This window comes from Lepidochelys kempii, chromosome 10 (assembly GCF_965140285.1).
Source record: "Lepidochelys kempii isolate rLepKem1 chromosome 10, rLepKem1.hap1, whole genome shotgun sequence".
NCBI lineage: Eukaryota > Metazoa > Chordata > Testudines > Cheloniidae > Lepidochelys > Lepidochelys kempii.
The window spans coordinates 78140150-78162280 of NC_136389.1; the positions used below are offsets into that span (position 1 = coordinate 78140150).

The 22131-nt window shown below is 42.6% G+C and overlaps 2 protein-coding genes across 4 annotated transcripts in view; one reads left to right on the top strand and one right to left on the bottom strand.

The window, feature by feature from the left end:
• Nucleotides 1-1043, top strand: part of ANKDD1A (ankyrin repeat and death domain containing 1A) — a 30798-nt gene extending 29755 nt beyond the window's left edge. For all 3 annotated transcript variants that reach the window (XM_073304317.2, XM_073304322.2, XM_073304316.1), the window contains one exon: nt 447-1043. In XM_073304317.2, coding sequence (XP_073160418.1) covers nt 447-508 — 62 coding nt within the window. In that variant the 3' untranslated portion in view covers nt 509-1043. The remainder of the gene's footprint in view (nt 1-446) is intronic.
• Nucleotides 1-18543, bottom strand: SPG21 (SPG21 abhydrolase domain containing, maspardin). The gene is made up of 10 exons (XM_073304323.2): nt 18339-18543; nt 14235-14434; nt 14039-14132; nt 9030-9191; nt 6721-6801; nt 5780-5925; nt 4818-4926; nt 3789-3896; nt 3037-3177; nt 1-2645 (listed from the first exon to the last, which is right to left on the bottom strand). Exons 3-10 carry the CDS (start codon nt 14099-14101, stop codon nt 2523-2525), a joined length of 933 nt encoding a protein of 310 aa, XP_073160424.1. The 5' UTR covers nt 14102-14132; nt 14235-14434; nt 18339-18543; the 3' UTR covers nt 1-2522.
• Between the last annotated feature and the right edge of the window lie 3588 nt (nt 18544-22131).

Below are 22131 nucleotides of genomic sequence, written 5' to 3' on the forward strand. Positions count from 1 at the left end.
TTTGAATTAACCTTTTAATACATCTATATTTAATTTCTATAGCTGTTGCGTAATGTAAGTACAGCCAGTCCTTTTTCTAAATACAGAGTCTTAAGCTATTAACATCCTCAAAGTCCTCAGGAAGTTGTCTTTTCCCCGCCTTGTTTTATCAAGTATGCACATTTATATATACTGCTGGGCTGTTTCTCCTGCCGCTTTGTATCTCCCATTTGCCAGAAGCATTTACTAGAGCAAAAATACCCACACCCAGACACGTAGACCCTCCTTTAAGTAACTAGGATTAAAAACCAGACTGAGTAGACACCCCTCAGGAGTAAAATTAAAAAAAAAAGAAAACATCAGCACTGATGTTAAGCTGCCACTCAGCACAAAGGTACAAGTGATATTTCTCATTCCGCTTCCCCTAATGGGTGAGAGGAAAAACACCTATGATGTTTGTTTTACAGAAAGCATTAGGAAAAAGGCAAATGCAGAATCCACTTCTCCAAGGAAGTGTACAGCAATGTAACAACTGAAGGGGAAATGACTGTACGATGCTGCCTCAGCTGGTTTCCCCCTAGAACCACAGCGATTGAACCGGAATCATTGAACTATTCACTAAAAAGTGGCCATAAAACTTTTAAGGGCTTCTTTGTCATGACAAGTGGCACTTCTGCTGCTTCCACTTGAGTTCAGGTAAACGAAGAGACACATCAGCACATGCTAATCGTTTTAAAACATCTTTATACAAATGTGGGGTTTATTTGCTGTTGCATAGATGCTGGTGACTATAATACAAGCTAGGTGAAGTCTCATTTGTGATACTGTGACTACGTTTCAATCAGGACTCTGATATTTTCTTACTGTAATTTGTTTACATCTCATTTTTTGTATGTATAATTTTTTTTTAAATAAGTTACAAAGGGGAGAACCTTTCTATTTAACATGTAGTAAGTTGTGTTCTTTACCCAAACCTCTTCAGTTTTTGTCTGTGTCACCTGTGGTTTATTGTTGGAGGAATGCTCAATTGTTCAGCTGCTGGTGTCAATACATTTGTTGTGGGGTGGGGAGGGGTGGGGGGATGTTATCTGGACTGTATGAAAAAAAGGGATCAGGTTTTGGATCCCAAAGCCTCAACAGTTTCTCATTAGCTAGCATTTTAAAGGCTACAAATTCCATAGTGCTGTGCAATTGAATGTTTGTTATTTAGAATCTGCCCTTTCCAAGGTTAAAGTCATACTATAGATTTGAGCCATCTTCACACAAATACACAATTTAGGGAAACCAAAGTACAGTTTTGTTAGAGAGTCAATACTTTTCCAATTCATTTTACCTTATATAGATGAACCACTTACTTTTTGTGCTCTAAAAGTGCACAACTCAAAAGCGAGAGGGATTTGAAGAGTCAATTCCCCTCCTTGGCACATAAACATCTGCATATTCCCTAAAGGGAAAAATGTCAGCATATGCGCTAATATGTTATCACCACACAGGTAGCCTTGCCTTGAGTGCCAGTACATGGTTTACTCGATTTCGGTACAGAACAGATAATCACCTGTTATTTATACCAACCCTCACAAAGAGCACACTTTTCTTAATGAACACTCAGCAATTTCTCATGTGAAGTTTTGTATTTTTTACAGTGTTTAAGGGGGAAATAAAATCTGTTCTCCAATAAACAAGAATATTTTTCCTGTAAGGTGATTGGTGATTTCTTTCTCAGTTCAATCTGTGTTTTATAAAACACTTTTTAAAATTCACATCCACATGCTGAAAACACTCTTATCCAACACAAGTAAATCGGAATTCACTATGATTCAAGCGGTTTTACTGTTCAAGAAACACCATTAAAGCAAATCTAAGCAGAATTTAACATCTTTCAACAGACCTTTTCTGATGGTAGCTCTGCACTTTGATGCTATTTACATCCACATGCAGCTCTGAAAGATCATGTTAAGCTACAGTAATTCTATTTAGTCTATTAGAAAAAAGCCACTTGTTGAAATTGAAGTTTTATTGAAAACCATTGTTACAGCTAGCAAGAAAGTTAAAAAATGGTAATGCTTTATATTTCAGGTAGAAATAAAGTAACTAACTTGCAACATAACTTATGAAGCAAATAAGTGATGGCAACATCGGCACTTCAGCATTTTTTTAATCCAAATATTCAACAAAATTATAAATGCGCTTTTAAGTACACAACCTGCATGTGCAATATATACAGCTAAATAAAAATATAAAAAAGAAATGGGCTTCCGTTTTAAGAATGTGGTGAAGACTTTGGTAGCAAAATGTATCTCAATTCTTTAAAACTGGAGTCTTCTCAAAGGTGCTTCCTTATATTCAAAGACAAGCTTAAACCAAAGTATCCTGTTACACTGCTGTAGATTACTGTTCTCAGTTGCATTACACTGAATATCATCAACCCTATTGGAGTTACACAGTGATAACCGGCTACCATAAGAAAAGGCAGATTGTAAACAGCGGATTATATACAGGAAGACAACCAGATTGGTTCACTGCTTTAACTGATCGTGAGAAAGCTACTGCTGCTCTTGTTCACTGCTGCTCTGAAGCTTGATTTTCTGGACTTCCAGTTCTTCTGCACTAACCATAGAAGGATCAATGGCTGCATATCGTGTACCGTGGAACTGCAATAAGTGTATCTGTTGGACAGGAAAAGGCACTCTGAAGCAGTAATACAGAGTTATGGGTAAGGTACAAGGTAAAAGGAAAGCAGCACTGCCTCCCCAGCCAGCAAAATCCAGGAACCGGTCCCCATTATAGTTCAGTCAAAGCACAGCATTCGTTCGTACACCAAAATTTGCTCCACCTACACGGAACACAAGAGCGCGGGTGGACTGCAGAGACATCAGGCACGTGAAAGCCAGCCTCAAACCCAGGACCAATCAATCAGTGTGGCTTCTGTGTAGCCCCGACCCCTGCTCACCAGTTGGGTTCAGTGCCTGCAGCTCCCAAAGGTTAGGGAACAGCAGCAGATGAGGGTATGAGAAAGATGGGACTCTGCTAGGAAAGGTTTGAATTTCAGAGGCTTACTTGGATGTAGACGTTGACTTCAGCACTTCTGCAGAGATAAGGGAAATTGCCTCCTGTTTTAAGGTGAGCTCTTCTGGCACTGGGGTACAGTTTGTACATTTCTTCTTTTGCTTCAGTTGAAAGTGCACTCTGATCAAACACCTTGAAAACAATCAGAGTAATTCTGAAGCCAATCAAGTTTTTTGTAGCTACTTACCATAGCATACTAGAAGCGTGCTGCCCTTAGAATAATTCTAACAATCACCTCACTGCTTTCTAGCTTCTTTGTGGTGTGATATTTGCCTGGCAGTGAAATCCATCTCCAAGAATAGAGCCCCCCGTCTTACTGTGTGAGGCTTTGCCCTCCAGTAATAAACCGAGGAGTGATTTCCTATATTGTTCACATCTGCCTCAGTTATTACAGTTTGACCTCAACATGACACTGAAATTGATAGGGATGGAGAACAGTTGCATCTTTAAGAGCAACTAAAATTTTATAGGCATGTCATAATCCAGAAAATTGAAGTCATGCTGCCCTAGTTTATAGCACCCTGAGCTCAGATTGTACTGTGCATGATACCCCAATGACATTTTACATTTAATTCACAGGGTTGCATAATGAGTAGAAAGTAACATCTAACATGAAATTAGATCTTCCCTGTTTTCTTATACATAGGTGATGAAGTATTAAAGTTAACTCATGGAATAGCTAAATCCTACCCAATCCAGCCAGGTGAAGCAATAGGCTAAAACAAAAAAAAAGAACAACTTACGTCCATAATAGTTACAGGAATGTCTCGAATTTTATGAGGTTCCACATAGGAGTTCTGGCAGTTGAGGGTAAGTCTCGAAGCTAACTCACTCTGGCTCAGGCTTTCCAGCTTTCAATAAATGGAAATAAAGACTATGAATTCAGTTTCACTTGGGGAGGTTTATGGTAACATAGCAGAAGAAATGGGCAGAACCCAAATTTTGCTAAGGAGCGGGACCTAGGTTAGGTGTCCAGTTGCCCCAAATTTGAGTGGCACTGCAACCCCAGGCACAAGGTCGCCACAACACTCCCTCAGATTTGGTCCATCGTGATGGGGGGGCAAGGAGGAGGGTGACCAGGCCAAATACGAACGAATGACTTTGCACCCTGGTGCACGGGGTCACAATGCCACTCAATTGTTCTGGCTGCCCCTCCATCATCTGGTCTGGGGGGGCCACCTCCCCCCACCCAATCATTGCACGCCTGCAAAGAAATATGGTGGCTACTGGTCATTTTTAAAAAGAACCCTGACCACTACTTCCTTAAGAAGGGCTTAAATTACAGTTTTACATCCCCTACAGTATCCCCTTCCAGGCATGAGAAGCAGACTTCAAAGCATCCTCAACTACATAATGACAGAGGCATCCTGTAGGGTCTCCAGTGTCCCAGGTGCTGCTTCTCTAGAGGATGCTAGGGAGTCAACACACTTCCACATACATTAGCCTTCTTCTCTTGACTGGAGCTTGAACTTAACCACAGCTCGCTGGGCAAGTAACACTGTTTGCACAGCATCTTGAAAATATCAAGTGTCCCTTAAGGAACGGAGGCAAACAAGAGGCAGATCCTTAGCTGGTGTAAACGGTCATAGCTCCGCTGAAGTCAATAGAGCTATGCAAAGTAAAACCAGCTCAGGGTCTGCCACTTATTGTTTATCCTTTATATTAGATAAGTAAAGATGGCAGCAGTGTACCTATAGCATAACATATATGCCATCTCTAGAAGCCAGGTTAAACATGCCCAACATTACCAGAATTAGACATCCAGGACTCACCCTATCAACCATGAAATCGATTCCATCTGCCATTACAGGATCTACAGGACCAGAAGCAAAGTTTCCAAGAACAATTTTCTTCAGCATAAATGCAGGCATTAGCCAAAAGCTGAAATATAAACAAGAGATCACATGACTCTCTTCAAGTTTAAAAGACCTCCAAAAATAAAGAAGTTGTGTTTTCTGGTATGCATCTCTCCTCTGCCCCCTCCCTGCTCTGCAAGAACACTTGTTTCATTTCAAATCAAGTGGTTTGTGCAGGACTTCACTAGGGCAATCATTACGTAAGCTTTTAAGATAACAGATGGAGCACTCAGTGTATAGGAATATAATACACTGAAAGTTATTGACTTTATCCTGCGAGAGTGTATTTTAAATGTATTCTTTGCCACACAGTGGTTTCATTCGAGCTTCTCTGTATATAGAGTTTAATATACCCAGGTAAGCAAAACAAAGATCTAGTCTTGACCCAAAAAGAAAAGGAGGACTTGTGGCACCTTAGAGACTAACCAATTTATTAGAGCATAAGCTTTCGTGAGCTACAGCTCACATCTGAGGAAGTGAGCTGTAGCTCACGAAAGCTTATGCTCTAATAAATTGGTTAGTCTCTAAGGTGCCACAAGTCCTCCTTTTCTTTTTGCGAATACAGACTAACACGGCTGTTACTCTGAAACGAGTCTTGACCCAGTCTTTCCCATGTCTGATTGTATCAGTCATCAAAGTTTGAGACAAAAAACAAAGAAACTTCTCTCCAATGTTAAAATTCCACGTTTCAAAATCCTGATTGTGAAAGTGTGCACCTTCCTGGTAACATGGCTTTTCAAAGTATTTTGCCACCTGCTTTTCCATTGCCTGCTCAGATTACCAGCAAGTAATCGGTTTTTGAAACTGCATTTGTCTAAAACTCTGACATTTTACTATAAACTGTCAATGTCAGTCTTTGACTTATCAATATTTCTCACCTGTTTGCAGTCCATGTCTGGTTAAAGATGGAAGTGTCACTGAAAGAATTGCACAGGATCAGAGACTGAACTCTGGGGGATTTGTGTGTGTATTCAGCAAATTTTTGAGCCAAAAAGCCTCCCAAAGAAGCTCCAAAAAGGTGAACCTAATTTAAATCCAAACATAAGTACATGTCGTGTAACAACTTAAATCAATCCTGAATATCCATGTATAACATATTACAAAAAGCATAACATTACAATGCTATTCCTTTCTTTGTATCCTGACATAAACTGAAAGCTTATTAGAAATAATTGAAGTTCACAATTTTATTTTCAACCCCAAAAACCTAAAATTCCTCTCAGATATTGTAATTAAAAAAAAAAGATACTTTAAAGACTGAAAATAAAGGCACAGGCAACATATTTGTCTCAAAAATTCAAATCAGGACGTTAGTATATTTATCATGCCAAAATCAATATGGTATGAACACTTATTTTAACCACTCTTCAATAGCTATTCCAGATTGACGATGCTGTGATAGGTCATTTACTACCATTACTTACTACGGGCATTATTTATCTGTATTATTGTAGCACCCATTGTGCCATGGACTGTCCAAACAGAATAAAAAGACTGTCTCTGCCCCAAAGACTTAAGTCATTAATTAATAGGATTAACTTTGAGGTTTTAACTAAAAAATGGAAATTAATACAAAAAAACACATGCAATTTAAAAAAAACCCAAAAAACAAAAAAACAAGTCCTGACAGTAGTGACTAATGAATCAAAGCAGGACAACTTTTGGATCGTGTTTGCTTTGATTTTGAATTTCTGGTTTTTAATTAGCTTGCATCATAGCATAGACGTTTTCTGCATGTTTGTTCTTAATAAACTCTAGGCTTTTTTACCTAACATTTTTATAGCAACCCCACGTTATTTGCCAATCTCAGGGCACTAACTTTATCCAGTTGTAGGTGGTCTAGTAGTTTCCTGAATCCATCGCAGAACTCAAGGTGGTCCCAATACACTGGATACTGCAACTAGAGTAATAAAATAAAATTAAACTATAGTCAGTAATCAAATGAAGCTGTTCTTTGAGCAGCTGCTCTTTCATATCTTCAGAAGCACCTTTCGGCTTTCTGCTTAAAAAAATATTTAAAGCCCTGCATATTAAAGCCTGGCCAAACAGATGTAGATAAGACGTTCAATGTGATCACTGGATGATGTACAACAGAATGAGAATTTTGCATACTAGACTGATGTTGTTTCTGGAGTTTCCATACCATACAAAATCAGCAAAACTAAAATCATTAGCTAGTAAAGATGTAGAGAGTCACTTAAAGCTACACTACTGTTTGCATAAATAAGGCTTCTACTAAAAAATTCAGATCCTCCCTGTGGAATTCACAGCAGCAGAGAGGCATCAAGATAAAGTGAGCTGTAGCTCACGAAAGCTTATGCTCAAATAAATTCGTTAGTCTCTAAGGTACCACAAATACTCCTTTTCTTCTTACTACAACTAAGTCCTTCTAAAAACATCTTGTGACTTAATATTTTCAGACATGCTAGCTAGGCCAATCAAGTTATATGCCTTTTCAGTAAACTCATCCTCTTAAGATAAAGGATGGCAACCCCTCATCTACTGTACAACTGACTTGTGAACAGGAGGCAGAGCTGAAAGGTTTCCTTCTGAAACAACAGACACTGGTCACTGCTGGAGGGAAACCAGATTGACCAATGTCTGATCCAGTAGAAAGACTTATAAATTCTACCCATATTAAAAAAAAAAAACACATCAGCTTTGCTCCATTTTGAAAGATGGAAGCAGACATAGAAAGGGGAATAGGACCAGAAGCGGTCAAGGAAAAACAAATGCAGTAAAGGCCTGAGGGGCAGAGACCCATAACTACATGAGGACAGTTAACCTAAAGGCTCCAGTATGACTGAAATTACCCACTCAGTTAAATTTTTAAACACCAGGTAACACTTCTTAAAATGATGTAGATAAGCGGTGTAGTCTGGCTGTATTTTGACCAAAGTTACATCACGTTATGTTGGCCTTTCAGAGAAGCCAACTACCATGGTTATTTTCCTGACCAATATCAAGCTGAATCAGAGAGGAGCTAACAGAGATCCAACTGGAGACAAAGCAAGGCAGTGGGAAATGGTTGCACTGGAAAGACTGTCACCTGCAAACTTAGAATTCCTCTTGTACAAAACTCCAAGAGAAAGTAATGAGTAGGGTTCTACCAAATTCACGGCCATGAAAACCCATCACAGACTGTGAAATCTGGTCTCCCCTCGTGAAATCTGGTCTTTTGTGTGCGCTTCTACCCTATACTATACAGATTTCACAAGGGAGACCAGCGTCCTGACCCAAAAGGGGATCATAGGGGGGTTGTAAGGTTATTTTAGGTGGATTGCAGTATTGCCACCCTTACTTCTGTGCTTCTGCTGGCAGGGCGCTGCCTTCAGAGCTGGGTGGCTGGAGAGCGGTGGCTGTTGGCTGGGTGCCCAGCTCTGAAGGCAGTGCCCTGCCAGCAGAAGCATAGAAGTAAGGGTGGCAATACCATGCCAGGCCATCCTTACTTGTGCGCTGCTGCTGCCGGCGGCTCTGCCTTCAGAACTGGGCTCCCGGTCAGCAGCTGCCGCTCTCCAGCTGCCCAACTCTGAAGACAGCACTGCTGTCAGCAGCAGCACAAAAGTAAGGGTAGCTGTACCGCAAACCCCCCCCCCCCCCCCCGACACACACACAACAACCTTGCAAGCCTTCCCTGCACCCCCACCCCCCGACTCCTTTTTGGCTCAGGGCCCCTACAATTACAAGAACATCTTGAAATTTCAGATTTAAATAGCTGAAATCATGAAATGTAGGATTATAAAAATCCTATCACCATGAAATTGACCAAAATGAACTGTGAATTTGGTAAGACCCTATGAATGAGACATCAGCAAACGTCAACTCCTGATGTTCATGGAGTAAAGAAAAAAAAAAACAGATCACAGAATTAATTCACTAGGTATAAATCTAATATACATTTTTGTATGTTTCACCTACTCATTTTTGTGAACACAGGTTTGGTTTAGGCCTAGTTTTGCTACCCCAGAATATACCTTAGTATAGGCTTCCCTGGAGTTCTCTGCTTTGATTCCTCCAAAAATTATGAACTAAATGGACTTAGAAGCTGACCTTTCCCAGATGCATCTAAAAACTGTAATGTAAGAGCAAACAAACACTGAATGTTGATGTAGCATTGAGAATACTCACAGCAATAACTCTGTAACCCCATCCGGTCAGTGCCAAAATCTGCTGGAAAAACACATCTGCAGTTCCACTTACAGGTGGAAGAAATATGAGTGGGCACCTGATGATCTTAGGTCCTGCATCATATAGTGACCACACTTTACTGTCATCATCATCTACTATGATCTGGAAGAAGAGAATTTAGTGAAATTTGAATAAGCGTGATACCAGATATCTCCCTTTCAGTTTCTAGTAACGTTTTTCACAAACCTGTGCTACAAGATTTTTCTTTCAAACAAGTTCACCCTTTGCTCCCCTTCAGAATAAAACTTTTCACCCCTTGCCTATTTAATAAATGTGATGTTTACACTGTCCGCATACACACATCTGGTTGTGAAACAGAAAAGAAGCTGGTCAGACTATCTGATACAAGCTAGATTACTTTTGGCACTTGCACTGGACTTCAGTTGTTCAGAACATCACAAACTTCGATAAGACAGTGACTGTTGTATTAACTAAAACCATACTGTTCAGAGATAAAGTAACTTGTCAGGTTGCAGAAATTGTTTTAGGTAGGAATCTTTTCCTTACCAATATACAAGTTACATAACCCCAGCTGAGCTAATGTTTGGTTTGAGTTTACCAACTTCCTGAATCAGGCACTCTGGTCCCCTGTATCACATACCAATTTTCATACCTAAAATTACTGTATAGGAATAAATCATGGGAACATCCCAATAGTCTGTTTACAAACAGGACAGACTCTCAGAAGATAGTATACCACAAGTAGCAGCACATGCTTGGCCAGGAAGAAAACTCCTTCTGTGGTGTGACTAGCCCCCTGCCTGCTAAAGGCCTGATCATCTATACCACCAAGAACATCCTCCGACTGTGAAACATCATCAAAGTTCTGGGTTGGAAGGACAGCACCCTGCAACCGACTAATTTTTTCTAGGCCCTGATATATGGAGGTAGATGGGGGTGGGCCAAGAACTTGCAGCTCTGGTGACTATTCAACACTACTGTCTTAAATAGACCCAGAAAATTGTGATCACTAATTTGAAACAATGGAGGTCTGATTGTAAAACAGGGACACTGTACAGAGGATACCCAAAGTAGTACAAGCTGGAATGGGACAGAGGGAGCGGATTTACTGTCAAGGAGGAATTCACTAGAATGTTCAAGGGAGAGAAGTTGGAGAGGCAGAGCAGCACAAGACCAACTGAAGCAGTGGCTAGCTTAGACCCCGGCCACTACTGCTGCCCTTACAGGCCAAAATCCTTCAGACCCTTGTGTTCTGCCTGTCTTATGCTAGGAATTCAAGACCCAAGAATGAAAATCCTACACAAATGCCATCTTTAAAGAATAAGAGTTTGAGAAGTCTCAATCTCCCATTTTCAGGGTTTGCTTTTCAGACATATTGCTGTGTATATTTAAAATGTTTTTTTAAAGGTACAAAACTCACCAGTAGTACAGAACTATAGGCCAAATAAACTCGGTGACCATAAAACCCCCAGACAAAGCCTATGCAGTACAACAGATGCATGACCTCTCTATTTATGTAGCTGTGATCCATTTTAAATTTACAACTTATTCAACTGGTAGCACCAAAAGTTTTTTCTCATTGTCATAGCAGTACAACCCCTCTCGATACGCCGGGAATGCCAGATCACAAATCCTAAAATCTGCTAGGCTGACGACAAATCTGTGGTTTACAAGGAAGTCTGTACTTGAGGTTCAGAGAGCATGTGATTATCACATCAGTAGTTTTTGTAAGTTTCCAAGCAATTTAGAAAGGACTTACTGCCAGGACTTCTCAGAGCCCTGGAACTGCTAAGGAACTCGCATTTCTATTTTTACATTAAGCAAAAGAAAGTTCTCCTCTGCTACGTAAGATTATTAATTGAATCTGCTCATCATGGCCCTTTGTGTTTGTGTAACAAGAGTACATCTTCATAACTTTAAAATGAAACATACCTTACACTGAGTACTTCACTTGAGGATATTAACAAGTGTTAAAGAAATGATTAAGACTCAATACAAGTGATGGGGAACTGAGGTCCAGAGAGATTAAATTACTTTCCCCAAAGCCAGACAATTAGCAGCACCCAGAGTGTGGCAAGCACTTGTACCATTTGAGAGAGTCACATAATATGTAGATTTACTGTGATGCGTTTGCATCTGCAATAAATGTTGCACAGTTGAGTCACGCTGATTAACAGCTGATTCGGACAGGTTACTGATCTTCTTCTGTTCTGTTATACCACACTTGATTGATCATTGAATTTACATTTTGGGTGAAATCTAGCTCCAGTGAAATAAATGGCAAAACTCCCACTGACGTCAGAGCCAGAATTTCACCCTATGACTGTCTCAGAGCAGGATAATATTTTAGATAGTAAGATGTACTGTTTTACAGATAGCCGGTGTGACATTTTAAAGAGACGGAACACTCCACTCGTACAGCACCTCCTACCTGAGGCTCTCAAAGCACTTTATGAAGTTGAGTTCATTTATCCTCTGCGTTCTCCCCACCCCCAGCCCCACTTTACACTCAGGAAACTGTGCTATATGCAGTTTAAATGACTTGCTCAAAGTTTTGCAAGGGCTTCCTGAATGACACAAACAGCACAAGGGCTCCTGGCTCTACCCACAAAACCAACTTTCTTCCCCACCACACACATCTGCAAGTCACAACTTGTACCTATAAAGCACTTTTCTTTGTAACACTGTAGCGTAACTATGGGAATGACTTCTCACATTTTGGAAATGCAATCACCAGTGGGATGGAAGGCAGAAGCCATTCTCCACCAGAAGTACTAGTAGCTTTAAGGAGAGGAAGTGAAGAGCCATTTCTCCAGTTGGAACTGCAGGGTGAATTTTATGTAAGCAGCATAGTTATCTGCAGTGGACTTTAGCCAGTACGCCACAGTAAGTACTCAGCCCTGATCCCGTTGCACTCTTTGGTCGTTACTGATCACAGGTAGTAAGGAGTACGGCTATAAACACATAGCATCACTCAAACTAGGATCAGAGGCAGAGTGAAAGACAGTCTTTAAAAACTGATTTAATTTTCAGCATCCCACTAAGCCTCTTTCTAGAAGGAACTGGCTTCCATGTATTTATGATCTCAGCAAGAAGGGGGAGAAGTAGCAGTGACAACACGTGACGGGTGCAGGAAAAGCAATGAGAAATAGCCTAATATCTCCAAGCCTCTCATCCCCACTACTCCATAAAGACAAACTGCGGGAGCTCACTACGTTGATCTGGTGGCAGCACAAAACAGCAGCTAGGACTGGAGGGAAGAACTAACTATGCTGCTTTCTTGCCAGTCCTGTTTACCCTCTCTCTGCGTCAGAGAACCTTGCCTCCTCCTCCTTGCTGACCATATTGCTAACAATCACAGGCAAAGAGGGAAAGGTCTTATTCCTAGAAACAACCCCCACAATGTAGTATAATTAAAATTGAGCTTTTTCCCGTCAGAGACCAAGACTGGCTTCTTTAGGTTTCACCCACTACCCGTATTCATCACGATGGTATCTTTGACTCTGCCTACTTCAAAATAAAAAGCGACAATCAGTCAAGAAAGTTATGCACATACTTTGAGGCTCAGATAAAATCCTCCTCACTGATTACCCTGCAATTTATACATATTTTTATTTAATAAATCAATCAGCAGCAAGTGGAGAGTTATACTTGCTCAAGAGTTTACATGCAATGCAGTTCCTGTAGAAAGTGGCACAGTATTCCATACTCACTGACTCTTATGGGTGTTATTTCCATCTCATTAAATCTCCAGTATGATGATATGCAGGCTAAATTATGACCTCAGTACACCTATGCTATCTCTCGGCCTACAGGTTAAGTGCAATTACATCTGTGCATACCCATTTTGGGCATAATCTGGAGGCAATGGGACTACAAAGAGGTAATTTGGCCTGCAGCACCATTATTACTCATAATAACGTGTGAGATGGAAAGAATCCAAAGCTTGACTGTCAGAACCCAGGATGAATTTGTGAAGCTGACAGCAAAAGTATTTTACCAATTGCAAACGGAATGAATTTGACATGGAAATCAGTGAGATACAATGAGCAGAGAATCCCACATGCCTTTTATTTAAAAAAGAGAGTCACTTCTTGGGGAGAACTGCACATGTAGATTTGGGACCAAGCATAAGCTGTATTTAAGAACAAAGATACCCACAGTAACTGTGGTTCAGATATGTTGTCTCTACATAGTGACCTGGGTGAAATGCAGCCCCTAGCATACTGGGCTGCAAGACTTGCTGCAAAGAAGTGCTCTTTGGGAATCACATAAACACCCTTTTGCAGCACTTAATGTCCAGAGCAGGGGTAATAAGAGGTCTGCACATCCCAAACACTTGCTCTGGGCAAGCTGGGAAGATGGTTGGATAGCGAGAACATGCAGAAGCTCTCAAATCCTCCCCCACCCAATTATCGCAAATAGTGATTTTGCTCTCCAATATAGCCCATGCATCTTTCTACTTGTGGGAATCGAGAAAGCAGCTCAACCCTGAGGAAGGTGAGCTGAAACCCAAACCAAGCAACAAATCTAGATGAGTCAAGACAGTAGTGCTGTGTAAGCATATGAATTGCTGGGCATAGAGGGAAAGCCAGCCTCAGCCCCAGCAATGATTGTACATAGCAACCCTTTCAGCTCCACAACCGTTTTCTAATCTCAGCTTCAAATGTTTTTGGCCACAATAGCACAGTCGTGGCCCCCCAACAGGCACTGCTTTCCAGAAGGCTCCCAAAGCTCAGGTGGCACCATGAATCTCACTAGAGGTAATACACCACCTCCAGTGAAAGCTACATTAATATAAAAGTACTTGCTGAGTACTCAAATACCATGGTGATGGGGGCCATGTCGATACCTAGGTCTGCCACCTCCTGTGACTATTTTCCATTACCCACAAAGGCCCATTGCTTAGGCAATTTCCACCCCTGCACCCCATGACCCTTCAAAAGTAAGATACCACTTCATAAACAGACAACTAAAACCGTACATACCTTCTTAAGAGGAACTGTACTTCTGAACCAGTTATAGTCAGGAGAGACTTTAATCTCTCCCATGATGTTTAGATGAAACTGAGGTTGCGTAAACCTGAAACACAGACATGTGATGTTTCAGATCAAGAATGTAGGTTTACACTAATCCAGTGCATAGAAGCCTCATTGTGTATACAAAGGATACGTTTGTTTTTACCTCTTCGCAGTTGACTGTCCTCCCTTGTCAGTCTTCCAACTTGTGCCGTGTTTACTTATCCTTAGTTTTAGTTATAACAACTTAGGGATAGTCAGAAAATGTAGTCTCTTGATCGAATATTACTAACCCTCTAACTAGGAATCGATGGTGTCTTGTGCAATACGAACTTTTCATAACAAAGCATTCCAGTGTAGCAGCTCCTGAAAGGAAGACAGCATTGCAGGGTTTAAGATGTTTGTCAACAGTAAGTTATATTTTAACATTTTTTTAAGCCCGTTTTAAGCCCAACTGCTCCAAGGTAGCCTCTATTTGAATTTGTTGGTACTTCGCTCACAGTTCAGACAATGGACTGTATAAGTAGTTATGTTTCATAGGTCTACAGTCCATTTAGTCAAGCATTCAGACAACACCTCTCATTTAAGTATAATTAACTTAAAAGCATCTTAAAACATGTTAAAATGCTCTCTTCAGATTACGTGATACCTATTGTAAAGAACAGTCGAAACTTCAGGGCTTGTCCACATAGGGAAATTGACCAGAATAACTATCACAAAATAGCTTCCTGTGCGGATAGCATTCCAGAATAAAAATCACTTTATTCTGGAATAATTAGTGTACTTCTAAAATGAGAGTATTATTCTGGAATAAAAGTGATTTTATTCCAGAACAAAGTATCTACATAGCACTATTCTGGAATAGCTATTCCAGTCAGTTTCTCGATGTACACAAGTCTTAATAAGATTACCTGCACATTCTGAATATTATATATTCTATATGGGATCCTACTTATTTGTAGTAATGAAACTTACATGACTGACAAGGGACCCACATTTCACTGCTTGATTAAGAACTTCCATTTGTACAGCAAATGATGCCAGATAATTTTTTAAGTTCATAGTTGTATGCTGACTGCTTGTTAACTTTAGTTTGCAAGGGAAATCCTGCTAGTGATTCTTTTCATGTGCTTACAAGAATATAGTGGATAAGGAATGCATAATAAGTTTTCTTTTATTAATTATCATTACACAATTATAATTAATGGCCACTTGTTCATTTTTCTTAGTAGAATAAGGCAATTGCTGATTCTGCAACAGATTCTGGTCAGTTTCCCTGAGGGCTAGTCTAAACGGTGTATAAAATCCATTAAAAACTAATTCATTTTGCACCTGCACTGAAGAGTTAGTTACAATTCACTTTCATGTCTTCAGAACTCAGATGCCCATTCTCCTGCTGTTTAATGACATGTGAACTCTGAAGGAAGGGCATATTTCCCCTCACCCCACCCATCGAGAAAAATGCACACCTCTTACCTACAGTTTTTAGTACTGTAGAAAGTCTCATTTTCACTATACAACAGATTCAGAGTTTTCCCATCCAACTGTGTTGGCTGTCATTTCAATTTTGGCTAAATTACTGTTTACAGCACATATTTTACCACTTGTGCTACTCTGGATGCACAAAAAAGGTATAACAGAGGCCAAATGCCTCTTCCACCCAACAGACTGCAAAGTGCAACAGGCTCAGACATTACTGGAATGGGAAGGGCAGCTGTGCATTAGAAAAAGAAGAGTAGTTCATTCTACTAATTTGCACCTGCCAAAAGTATGGCATACGGGATGGGATGATGCAATGAAGTACAGCAAAAATAGTAACTACAAACAAAAAAGTACAATGAACTTTATCCTTTTGTACTATATTTATTATTTGCATTATAGTAGCAGTCAGAAGCCCAAGTCAGGATCAGGGTCCCACTGAGAAAGACCTTGTATGAACACATGTAAGGAAATGCTAAACAGGAAGCATTTGTTTAGTCTGTTAAAAGGAATGGCATGCTAAAGAATAATTTTGTTCACTACAAAAGGATTAGAAATCAATTCTAGCTATAATCAGTTCTCATCGTTCCTCTCCTATCTGTTGTTTTAGTACCATTATTAGGTGATGGTGATAGGTGCCAGTTACAACTTTGGACACAGGGTTCCTCAATCCATATCTTGGGTACAGGCAGCATCTGTTCAAACTTTTCCCTCTTATTCTCACTGTCCTGTCAATGTACCTCAACAATGACCTGAAGAGGCCCCCTCATTGGACTGATAAAGCATATCAATCTCCATGCCCATTCAACCCTTGGGATCACTACTGAGACTGCTAATAAAGATCCCAATCAATGCATTTTGTGTAGTGGACAGCTATCTGCTAGCAATTGGATTGAGATCCTCAAACTCACGTCATGTAAGCAAGCCATCCATCAATTGATAACTAAAGCCAACCACCACCGCAAAACATTTCCCCTTAAATTTGCTCGGTTTTTAAAGTTTGCTCTGACCATGCCTGTACCCCTTTTGTGTTTGTCTCTCAAGAGTGCTTGTGCAAATGAATTTCAATGGTATGAAATTCGCTTTCGGTGAACACTCAAAGCAACATATGCAAGTGTGCACAGAAACAGAATAGTAAGTTCACACCCATAAGTATTTGTGCCATTAATGCTTGCACGCTCTTTGAAGTCATGAAACAGAAACAATGCCAGGAAAGGTAGCTGGGAAATCAACAAACCAATACAACTCATATGTAGTGAATATCAACAACTCTCAGACGAGCTAATGACCAAGCCAGTGTAGTTAGTGTATTTGAATTTTTAAAAAATGAATATTTTTAAACAAATACATGTAGGAAAATGTTGCGTGTTGATGTACATCCCATAAGCAGAAATAGAGATCAAATGTGTCTGATACATTTTTGAGACTCATTCACACCACCTCTCTAGTAACTTTCAATCACTAATGGTCTGAAGTGCTTTTGAGCCTGTTACAGGAGAGGGAAAGCGGCATATATTCTGTGAATTGTTTGGATGTCTATTCCCCCAAGCTGCATCTGATCTGCCAGCAACAGACCCATAGGAACCGCTACTCAGCCCACCCATCAAAATGTTTGCTCTCCTGACGTTTCTTGCTGCATCAGCCATGCTATTCCTGCTCCCATGGACGCAAAATCTGAATCAGTAAAACTTTGTCTGAAACAAACTCTGCTCATATTGGTACAGGCAGCATAGTCACAACAGCTGCAGGCGCTTTAACTTACTAAATAAATTAAAAGTATCACCACAGAGAGTAAAAACAGCACCTTTGGGGATGTGAGATTACAGGCCCCAACCCTCTCCGCATTCCTGCCCCCCATTCACTCGCCTCCCGCAGCACAGGGGCCAAAAGCCTTCTTCCCCCTCTGCTCCCCCATGAAAAAAAGGAGTACTTGTGGCACCTTAGAGACTAACAAATTTATTTGAGCATAAGCTTTCGTGAGCTACAGCTCACTTCATCCCCACCCCCAGCACAGGGGGGCCAAGAGCCCTCCTCCCCCCCATTCACTCCCCTCCCCTCCCCTAGCACAGGGGGGCCAAGAGCCCTCCCCCCATTCACTCCCCTCCCCTCCCCTCGCACAGGGGGGCCAAGAGCCCTCCTCCCCCCCATTCACTCCCCTCCCCTCCCCTAGCACAGGGGGGCCAAGAGCCCTCCTCCCCCCCATTCACTCCCCTCCCCTCCCCTAGCACAGGGGGGCCAAGAGCCCTCCCCCCATTCACTCCCCTCCCCTCCCCTAGCACAGGGGGGCCAAGAGCCCTCCTCCCCCCCATTCACTCCCCTCCCCTCCCCTCGCACAGGGGGGCCAAGAGCCCTCCTCCCCCCCATTCACTCCCCTCCCCTCCCCTCGCACAGGGGGGCCAAGAGCCCTCCTCCCCCCCATTCACTCCCCTCCCCTCCCCTCGCACAGGGGGGCCAAGAGCCCTCCTCCCCCCCATTCACTCCCCTCCCCTCCCCTCGCACAGGGGGGCCAAGAGCCCTCCTCCCCCCCATTCACTCCCCTCCCCTCCCCTCGCACAGGGGGGCCAAGAGCCCTCCTCCCCCCCATTCACTCCCCTCCCCTCCCCTAGCACAGGGGGGCCAAGAGCCCTCCCCCCATTCACTCCCCTCCCCTCCCCCAGCACAGGGGGGTCCAAGAGCCCTCCTCCCCCCTCCCCCAGCACGGGGACCAAGAGCCCCGCTGTGGCAGAAGAGAACGGGGGGAGGCTCGGGGGGGGAGGGTCCCGCGCGGGCGAACCCCCCCCCCCATCCTTACCGGCTCCTCCCGCGCGGGGGGATGGGGTGTCTGTCGCCGAGCCTCGCTCCCGCGTCCTCCCCGTGAGGAGCGGCCCAAGAACCCGCTTCCGGGTGCTCGGCCTGCGTCCGGGGGGGGCGGAGGGAGCGTACACGCGGAGCACGTCATCACACGGGCGCGCGTTCCCCGCGACCGGCGTCCATCGCGACCGAGGCGGAACAGTGGCGACACGTGACCTGAGGTCTCGGCAACGACCTCGGGGGCGGGGCTCACGTGACCGAGACGAAGCGGGGGGTCATATGACTGGTTCAGCGGGTCACGTGACCCTTGGCCGGCAACCCGGCTGGCCGAGGGGCATCCCCCGCCCCAACCCGGACGCTCAAAGAAGTGGTGACTCCCTTGCTTCCCACGTGGGCCTCGCTCACCCCAAAGTGCCCCCTGGGCCCGAGTCCAGCGACACTGGGCGGCGTCCTCCGTGGTGACTCTGGACCAGTACTGCCAGCCCCAGGAGTTCAAAACCCACAAAGCAGGACCTCCCTGCAACTTATGAGATTGGCCTAAAGATCCCCAGGTTTCATAAAAAGAGAACAACTCCGGTGTTTTTTTTTCTTTGCCTTTCTGGTGTTGGAGTCGTTTAGGGTGCGCTTAGGACGAGTTTTAAAGCTTTTCTCTGTCTACAAGGGCTAGACACTTATTTAATGAAAGGTGAGATTCTTACCTAATAAACAAAAAGAAAAGGAGTACTTGTGGCACCTTAGAGACTCCTTTTCTTTTTGCGAATACAGACTAACACGGCTGCTACTCTGTTACCTAATAAACATGACTCCAAGAGCTGGAGCTTTAAGTAACCATGAAAATCACTGCAAGACTCCTGATAAAATATGAGAGTTGGTCTTATTGGGATCTAATCTGAACCCAGCCCCATTCCAGTGTCTATGGATAGCAGTTTCTTTATAATGACTTTTTTTAAACTAGTGAAAGCCAGTAGAACAGATAACCTTGCAGATATTTGTGTACTCATACGAGGAACTAGAGAGGGGAGCTCCAGCAGTTTTATTTCTATCAATGAGTTCAACTCTACTGCATGGTCAATAAGAGTTAGAGTGATCACCTTTGTTGGATGGAAATCAGGGAAAACTAAATGAAAATCCGGGAAAATGAAAAATAAGGGACAACACTTTATTTAAGAGATGTTTTAGGGAAACACCATTTCCCTTAGCATATGTATTTTTCTCTCAAGTGTACATTTCTACTGCCCTCAAGTATTTGATGCAATTATCATCAGCATCAATTAAATGTTCAAAATAGTACTTACCAGTTTTAATACATTTCAGTACACAGGTGGTCACCCCAATGAAATAAGGGACCCTCCCTTCAAGTAAGGAACATGTGGTAACCCTAATAAAAATGCTCCGCTTAGAGCTATGTGAAGTTATGCTGTACAAAATTTAAGATTAAAGGCTGATTTTTGCTCTCAAATGATTATCTTGCAGCTCCTGTGGTTTTCAATGAGAGCTGTACCTGTACATCTGACACCAGGATTTAGCACAGCCGAAGACAGGGTTTTGCTGTTGTTTTTACAAAGATTCTGATGAATGTTCTGTTTTTACTCTTTTCAAAACTGGCCATTTGGGATTTGATTATAATGGGCAGAACATGATGCTTCAATTCATTTTGGCAGGTACCATTTTGTATGTATCAGATTCTGAAAAGGCCCTCGTCACATTATAAGATGTCGGTTGATTACAACAGCTGCATAATTCAAATGATGCATCATTGGGGTGAGGGGGGCAAAATATTTCCTTTGGACACAAGATACATTAATACTCTGAAAGTGGGCAGTGCATTTGTATTCTCTACCAGGAAAGCCAAGGACCTAGGGGTAAAAATCCTTTGCTATGTGTTAGAAAGTGAGCTGAAGGTGGTTGAAATGTATTTTAACAGCAAAAAAAAAAAGAAGATAGCAACTTTTCCCTGAACCAATGCTGCAACAACAGGAAGTCCTGATGAAAAAAAGAGAGCCCACATTTTGGAGGGAAGTAATTAAAGGTGACCTAAGGGACCAAGGGGGGAAAGTAGGTTAGTGCCCTTTTTCTGCTTTATGCACATCTCCCATTGAACTCTGCCATGCCTCAAAGGGCAACATCTGGAATTTGTGAAGTAGAAAAGCAAATTACCAGTAAAGGCTTTCCAAACCAATGTTTACTTTATTCTGATTTCTGTGAGCCCCTCGCCCATTATGCTTGTGGAGAAGGAATAACTCTGGACTGCTGCTGCCGCCTAGAGGAGAGAGAGAATATCATTATTCCTCAATGCAATGTATTGCAATTTATATCCCTGATCATGCTCTTATGCATATGCTGACTTCACATGTGAATAGTCTCATTAGTTTTAACAGAACTACGAGTACATACAGTTAAACGTGTTCATACGTGTTTGTAGGATTGAATCTTATTTTAGATAGTTTTCAGAGTAGCAGCCGTGTTAGTCTGTATCCGCAAAAAGAAAAGGAGTACTTGTGGCACCTTAGAGACTAACAAATTTAGCCGATGAAGTGAGCTGTAGCTCCCGAAAGCTTATGTTCAAATAAATGTGTTAGTCTCAAAGGTGCCACAAGTCCTCCTTTTCTTTTAGATAGCGTATTTCATACAAACTATCATCTGAACACTACACTGGATTTTCTAGTGACAAAAGATTTCTGAAGACGAAGCTTTGGGCTGAGGAAGCTATCATCCTAATCTTATTTCATAAATCTGGACCACTTTCCTGAGTTTTATTCAAAGTTCAATTCAAGTCTAATTAAAAATAGCGATATTAATGCCACAGAAGTCCAGGTTTAGCTAATTATCTTAAAAGGTCTGAATGAACTTTGGTATACATTTGGCAACAAACCTTCATGTATAAAATAGCACACATACTTGAAGCCAACAGTACCTTTCCCCCAGACCTCCATGGTTTATGAGTGCAAGTCATTCCATTTCTATCGGTGCTTTTCAGTTGTTGAAAGCACTTCCCCTGCTTGTCCCATTCCAGGCCTTTCACAAGGAGCTCTGTAGATACAGCATTAGAAGCAAACACTGCATGGGACCTATCTGCCCTATGTCTGGCTGTAGATAGTGCTGTTAAACCTGTATTTCATAAGGCTCAAAATACATCCAAAATTTTATCAGAAACTACAAAAAAAACAACTAGTATTCGTGCTGCATATGGCAGTGTCTCTCTATATCAGGGGTTCTCAACCTTTTTCTTTCTGAGGGCCCCCCCTCCCAAATGCTATAAAAATTCCACAGCCCACCAGTGCCACAAAATCTGTTTTTTTGCATATAAAAGCCAGGGCTGGCCTTAGGGGGTAGCAAGCAGGGCAATTGCCTGGGGCCCCAGGCCACAGCGGGCCCTGCAAAGCTAAGTTGCTCAGGCTTCGGCTTCAGCCCAAGGTGGCAGGGCTTGGCATAGGCGTCAACTCCATGTGTGCTTCGGGGCTGGATCACACACAGGGGAAAATTGGTAGGTGCTCTGCACCCACCGGCAGCTCCCCGCCCCACCCCAGCTCACGTCTGCTCCACCTCTGCCTCCTCCCCTGAGTGCGCCGTGTCCCTACTTCTCCTGCTCGCTCCCAGCGCTTGCCGCTGGGAAACAGCTGTTTTGCAGCATCAAGCGCTGGGAGGGAAAGGGGAGGAGGGGGAACACGGCGCGCTCCAGGAAGACGTGGGGCTGGGGTGAGGATTTGGGGAAGGAGTCCAATAGGGGCAGGGAGGGGGTGGAGTTGGGGTGGGGACTTTTGGGAAGGGGTTGGAATGGGGGTGGGACAGGGGTG